This window comes from Copidosoma floridanum, unplaced genomic scaffold (assembly GCF_036245765.1).
Source record: "Copidosoma floridanum isolate Cflo_tuat_1 unplaced genomic scaffold, Cflo_Japanese_pri ptg000030l, whole genome shotgun sequence".
Taxonomy (NCBI): domain Eukaryota; kingdom Metazoa; phylum Arthropoda; class Insecta; order Hymenoptera; family Encyrtidae; genus Copidosoma; species Copidosoma floridanum.
Genome location: NW_028321907.1, coordinates 28,096,756 through 28,104,144, shown reverse-complemented (window position 1 = coordinate 28,104,144; position 7,389 = coordinate 28,096,756). Strand labels below are relative to the sequence as shown.

Here is a 7,389-nt window from a genome sequence, read left to right as displayed (position 1 = left end):
TTTTGCTTATTTTATTGTGAACGTTTATATTGAAAAGGGGGTTCCACTGTTCCGCTAAACTCAAAGTGAGTGAACAGACTGAGCAGACCTATATGATGGGTAACACTGAGCAGGTAGCGAGTTCCATCGCTATCCCTCAATTCGAAATCTATATATTAGCTTCCCTAGTACTCATTATTTAACATCAACAAAAAATAACTCTAAAAAGTAATTTTTTTCATCTATAACCTATATTGGTAGTTGAATAGTTGCGACCAGGCTTTGTTGACTGACAGAGAACACAGTATAGGTCTGTTCAGTCTATTCACTCAATTTGAGTTTAGCGGAACAGTGGAACCCCCTTTTCAATATGAACGTTTACAATGAAATAAGCAAAAAATGTCTATGTGAATAGCTCCCCTATGTGGATTCTACGAATACGAGTAGTGCAACAAATAACTAACGTTGGACTGATTTTCAAGTGGATTGTGAGCAATACGATGATCAAGGGAGTGTTTCTAAGTTTTCAGCTAGTGATAATGATGTATAAAAATTAAAAAAACTCAGATTTGTAAAAATTAAGTCATCATTTTCTTGAATGTTCCCAAAAATTAAATATTGTATGTCACTAGAGTGTTTAAAAAAGCAGCAATAATTTTTGTATGAGTTTTTTTCTTGTTATTTGCTTAAATCATTCATCGATGTTTCTGACGTCTATGGCGCGGCGCAATAGATTGACACACAGTCGCTTACAAGGACAATTCTATCCTGCACGCTCTATTGCGCTCCATGTGACTGAAGCCTTATTCCCGTTATTTCTTTATTTCTCGCTCTTGTCGCAAACACTATGTTATATAAGAATAATAGACTGCTCGTGTGCTCGTTCTTATGTACGGCGCTGAACGCTGAAGCACAAGTAGAAGGAGACACAACATCGAATGTGGATATCCGTCTCTCTCGCACATTGCCGAAGGTTATGATCTAAGTATTTACTTACATCATGCTGAAGGTGGAAATGTGCGAGAGAGATAGATACCCACGTTCGATGTTGTGTCGTCTTCTACTTGTACTTCAGCACCGTACATAAGAACGAGCAGTCTATTTCTCTCATATGTCTATGATCGCAAATGCGTCCAAAGACAAAGCCTTTGTAACAAAGACCCGTACTGCCCAGGGTGCCAAGTAAATTTGATGGAAATATAACGAAAGTAGGTACATTTTTTTAAAACATATAATAGCCAATGCTTTAAACGTCAGCATGGCTTTACATCGTTGTTATGGCACAGGAAATTCAGATCTACTACAGTACCTTCAAAGTAAGAGGGGTTACTTTGTGTATCGTGTCTAAACAATTACTGAAATTTGTACACATTCATTAATTATATTAAGTCCATTAGCGTTTTTATCACTCAAATAGATATAAATTTCTTGTTGACAGGAAAAGGGATCCTGAAAACCTACAGGGTATTCAATACAATGAGTCAAGTAGACAGAGGGAAATATGTATGTTCTGGTAATGCATACATTGATGCACCTGCTTCTATTGGCTATGGTGCTACCATTAGTGCTCCTCACATGGTAAATGTAGACATTTCCTGTTTTACACCTTTTACAACCTATTTCTAGCAAACTTTTTATTCAAAATTTGTAAATTGTTAATAGTATACTAAATCGTACATGCAAAACTGGGTGCAAAAGAATAAATAATCATTAATATATTTTCAAAGCAGGACCGAGTTTAAGTTTTAAAACAAAATAATTAGTACTTTTTCAGCATGCTCATGCTCTGGAACACTTAGCAGATAAATTGCAAGATGGAGGTAAAGTTTTAGATGTTGGGTTTGGTTCTGGGTATTTGACAGTGTGCTTGGCATTAATGGTTGGTCCAAAAGGTGTTTCTGTTGGAATTGAACATATACCTCAACTCAAGGAAATGGCAACAAAAAATATTGAGAATGACCATCCTGAACTTTTGGAAACGGGCAAAGTTGAATTAGTTGGTAAGTGGTTATTTACATAACGTTATACACAACAATGTTACTTTAAAATTATAGAGTATAATGTAGAAAAATGTTGAAAGACTCTTTCTAGTTTGTTTAATTATTTAAAATTATGTTTCACGTCAACTATTAATGATAGTTTTCTTAATGGTAATTAACTTAAAAAAAAACAAAAGAAATTGCCATTGGAGTTAGTTAATTTCAATCATTTCAAACTGTCATGTATTTAGTTTTTAGTGGTGCTCATAGGGTCACACAAAACCGTATATTGTATGTTGTTGCACAAAATATGGAAAATAGTTTGATCAAATAAATGCAGAATAATCGGCTTCGTAAAAGTGCAGTTTAGGACACCCTTTGAAAAGTTTTAGCTATACAGTTTCCGCAGTGCTGCCAACCTAGCGTGGCGCGGAAAATTCAAAATTGTGAACGCGGTAAATCTGAATTTCTTTGCTGGAAATAAAAATTATTTGCGCTCTCACGAGCTTTGCTCGCTCGGTCGCGCTGAAAAAAAATAAACAAATCTAATTAGGTATCGACAGAACGATTTCCAACCTTATATTTAAAAAATACATTTTTTTAGCAGAAAAATTTAAAATGACCGCTTTCATAATTTTAAATTTCCCGCGTTACACTACGTTGGCAGCACTATGACACCTGTAGCTTACTTCTCAAAGGGTGTCCTAAACTGCACATCCGCCATCGGCTTTTATCAACTATACCATATTTGTAGAGTGATGAGTCTTTTGTTTCCATATACGCTCTTACATATATAATGCAAACAAAAAAGTATCGTTTAGTTTATAAAAAATTAAATTTTAATGTTACTTTACAGTCGGTGATGGTAGATTGGGTTATCTGCCCCAGGCACCATATGATGCCATCCATGTTGGAGCAGCAGCACCAGAAGTTCCCGAAAATGTAAGCTAAACGGTTAAATACATTTTTTTTCAGAAATGTAATTGTTTAGTCAGGGCGCGAGAGGGTACTTGTGTACACCAACACCAAGTGAGATCTCAGGTAACTCTATCTTATGCTCAAGACTGAGATCTCAGCTAAGATTTCTTAAAAGGTATTTTTTTACCAAAAAAAAAATTTCTTAATTAATTTTACAGCATTCAAAGTTTCCTCATTGATGTTATTATTTAGATGGTAGATCGAAAAACACATGTTATAAAGTATTTTATATCAATTTTTGAAAAATAAAATAATTTTTTTTTCGTCTGAATTGCTTTCGGAGATGAGATATCATATAAGACTTACCTAATAAAAACATGAAAAATTTATTTTATTTTTTAAAAATAACATGGGGGTTATTATGGACTTTAAGTCACGTCTAAGGATGTGGTTATCACCAGATTTGATGTACCATTTTAACGGTAACAACAGCACAACTTTGAATACTGTAAATTTTTTTTTTGAAGATATACTGCTATAGGCGCCTCATGCGCAAGAGTAAATTAGTGAGCTTTGAGAGAGTGAGGAGACAATTTTTGCCATTTGAGGCTCATGGGGAAAGGCGTAAGCTTGAAAACGCAGCATTTAGCTTATATATACGCCACGATGTACATGTATGTATGGATACACATATACATATATCCTCTCCTTTTGCCATTTGAGGCTCATGGAGAAAAAAGCGTAAGCTTGAAAACGCAGCATTTAGCATATATATATACGCCACGATGTATATGTATGTATGGATACATACATATATCCTCTCCTAAAAGAATGAGTGTCACGTGTCTGTCGACAGAATACGTCGTGATCTGATTGCTCGCGAGTGACGAAAGGCGGTACATTTAAATGTATATATGAGATTAAGTAGACAAGCGCTGGCTAATCGAGTTCGTTTTATTCGTGTGACCTTAAATTTATTATAAAAATTTGATCATTCGACTTAGATTAAATAATTATTAGAAATGTGTACAGTCAAAAAAGTTTGGGGAGTTGGCGCGCGAATCGCGCAGGGGACGAACCCCCCTAGTACAAGCATATGACGAAAGTCCCCAGGAGCTTTAAATGGCGGCTGACCAATAAGCGGCCGTCCTATCAGTGTCTCCTCACTCCCTCAAAGCTCACTAGAGTGAAACAACAATTTCGGATTGGCGACCTTGAGAAAATGTGTAACGGAAGTAAATTCTGCATGTTACTCCTCCTTAACCCCGCTGCCCCTGCCATACTCACCTGAAAAAGAAAAACGGAATCCAATGTGTAATTAAGTCTGTAATACCTTCAGGAAAGCCATATGGCATTACATATAGTTTTACGTATGGTATTACATAAGGGATTTTAGCTTGGTATTGCCACATGTAATTCTATTTGAAAAAAAACATGGAATTACAAATTGGAAGAAATAAGAAAATTTTTGTCATCTAGAAATAACTGCAGAATACTGTGATGCGTTATTTACTGTGAACAATTAACGTTACCATCCGGATGATAACTCTGAAACAAAGGGATTCAAGTTATATTTTAGGAATGAAAAAAAATTGAAAAAGTAAATTTTATTTGGAAGTAACATCAACTAAACCCCCTTGTTTTGGAGTTATCATCTTGATGGTAAGACAAGTTGTTAACTGCAAATAACTTATTATGATATTTGCAGTTATTTCTAGATGATAAAAATTTTTTCTTTTTCCAATTAGTAATTCTATGTGTTTTCCATATGGAATTACATATGGCATCACCAAGCTAAAACCCCTTATGTAATGCCATATGTAAAACCATGTGTAATGCCATATGGCTTTCCGGAAAGTACTACAGAGGTAATTCTACATAGAAGTCCGTCATTTTTTTTTCAGGTGGGTACCGCCACGCGTCGTTTCCCCTTCACCACCCCATGTTATACAATGCCACACTACAGCACAGCACACGGAAAACATTTTTGTGTAAAATAAGTACGCATTACTCGACTCGAGCTAGGAAAGTCCAAGTGGGTACAGAACTCATACAGTTCAACTAACTGTGTGCCACTTAGCTCAAAATGTTGTACTCATACAGCTCAAGGCAGTGTTGAATTTTATAAATCCGTGGAGGGGGTACTCTACAAGCCCCAAGGGTTGGGCTATTTGAGTGCAACCTCCAGAGCGCTTGGCTTCGGCCATGTGTATATGTATAGCGCATCAACCTATCGTAAAACCTTCGCGCCACTTGTATAAGCTGACGCTGGTGCTGAGAAAAGACTTTGACTAGCATAGTTAAACTCTCTTCTACCTGCGTGAGCCAACAAGCAGCAAGCAGGGCCGCGACTGATCAACGGGGTACTGCTGCTGTCCTGTTTGCTCGCATTCCATCAGTGGATCACTTCAACTGAGGCGTTGGAAGCTAGCCCGCCGTCTCAGCTTATTTAGCGCCCAGCCGTCCAGCAATAAACAAGCTCCGCACGCCATGTTTGTGGCCAGAGCACGTTCTCATTGCATTATAAATCGAATATTTATTTTTGCTTGAAATCAAGTTAATTACTTTATTTTTATTATATCTCTTATGAATAATTATGATTAAAGTTAACAAGCACGCAAGACTTTATTTCGCCTAACACGAATCCCGCTCCCAAAGCAATTCTACAAGTGTTGACCCGACTGAGAACAGCATGACGTGAGTTTCAGTTATTTTTTTTAGTGCTTTTCACTTGCGATAATTCTGTGCACGCTAGTATTACTTAAGAGGCAAAAAACTGTTAGGCTGGTTTTATTTGCGCTAACCTTTGACTCTTTCTGCGAGTGCAATTGCTCGTGAAGTGCCTGTGACACGTGGAAGATTTCACCAGGGAGACGCCTAGCCAAATGTGCCTATGAGGACGTGCTCGAGGCATTTCTCTTAAGTGCAATACACGTCGAAAACCAGACAGGCCCCCCCCGCCGAGATAGTAGACACACGCGCCCGCAGCTGATCCCCCGGTCGTGGCAAAGGAAAAGGTCGCACGACAGCATCTAAACGCTCTTATAGCGAGCATGACGACCCTCTGCTTCCGCTCTCGGACTCGTTCCTAATGACCCGGACGCCTTCCGTTGGGCTGTGCTGTTTTCCTTTTTGCCGCCACCAACGACAGCTCCCAAGAAGAGCCCACAGATACGCCTCGTCACACCGACCAGTAAACAAGGGGAAATCAAGGTAACCTCTCTGACTCTGCTAACCTTTCCGAAGATTCTATGGAGGTTAACGGCCTCATGACGTCACATAAATGTGTGCTGCAGCTATTTTGGTGTGCTATGCTAGGGCTTATAGATTCTACAAGCAGAGGCACTCTTCCACACCAACAACATTACGGACGATGTAGCCAAATTGTATGTCATTTTTAGTGCTTTGGATAGCAAAACGACGTCCGAGCTCGCCGATATAGTCAGTGCCCTTTCAGCTACAAACAAATACAAGACGCTCAACAAAATCATTTTGAAGTGTACAACAGAATCGGAGGAGCAGAAGCTACATAGCTTCCTCACTGACCTGAGGCTGGACAACATGAAGCCTTCGTAATTATGGCGGAAAAGGAAACAACTCGTAGGATTTTGAGTCTCGGACTAAAAACTCACAGTCTAATAGTGCTCTTTTTCCAGTGCACGCCGAAAATTTATTTAACATTTTCAAACCTGATATCGTTGAAGACATGGTTCAAGTAGCAGGCTAAATCTTTGATACGACTGGAGTAGGTGTGTTAAAGAATTGATAGTCGGGTCAACCAGACTCTGGCTGCGTTCACAGTGAGAAAATTTTCTGGCAGCCGAGAATTCTGGTACCCTTGAACTCCGAATGACCCTAGCGCCATCTAGAATGATTTCGTGATTCAAAAAATCCCTAGGACTCTAGGTTAGCTGAGCATATCCAAGATCAGTGATTATTTGCAGCCTCAACTATCCTTGACTAGCATCAGATCCTATCGTAAAAGCCATTGTATTGGTATACCTTAACTCTGCCCGGCGAACCACTGTTGAGTAGACAAAGCACATTGTTAAACTTTCTAGACAATTTAAGATTTTTACTAGCTCGTCATGGAATACAGCACATACGATATCGATCACTCCCTGGACTATTCATATACAACCAAGCAGGGCATGCCAACGTAGCTCGTGTAAACCCCGAATATGGCACGCATATAACATAAAAGTCTTGGGCGATGCCTTACTTAACTTGCGTATGCACTTGTAAGCGACACAATTCCTAGTTAGCATTGTATAATCTGATGAAATTAAACCTATGAGTACACCAACGTAGCTTCCTTGAATTTCAATCTTATAATTGTGCATATTGAATTAAAAAGTTTTTTATTGGTGTTTTGTATTGAGGTTTGAATCTGAGGGATTCTCGAATATTTTATCGTAAGGTTAACACACAAGAATTGGAAGCGCTGAATTAATAGAAATAATCAATTTATTATAAAACTTCCTATTTATTTTACACTTTTAACATCCTAAAT

General features: G+C 38.1%; 1 protein-coding gene across 4 annotated transcripts in view; it reads left to right on the top strand.

Annotated features, from left to right (window-relative positions):
• The first annotated feature begins 1,113 nt into the window (after positions 1–1,113).
• Positions 1,114–7,389, top strand: part of LOC106644891 (Protein-L-isoaspartate (D-aspartate) O-methyltransferase) — a 75,372-nt gene continuing 69,096 nt past the window's right edge. The window contains exons 1-4 of one of the 4 annotated variants that reach the window (XM_014360599.2): positions 1,114–1,187; positions 1,418–1,557; positions 1,754–1,979; positions 2,815–2,900. In XM_014360599.2, coding sequence (XP_014216085.2) covers positions 1,456–1,557; positions 1,754–1,979; positions 2,815–2,900 — 414 coding nt within the window. In that variant the 5' untranslated portion in view covers positions 1,114–1,187; positions 1,418–1,455. The other 3 variants (XM_089596221.1, XM_014360598.2, XM_089596220.1) reach the window with 3 other exon arrangements.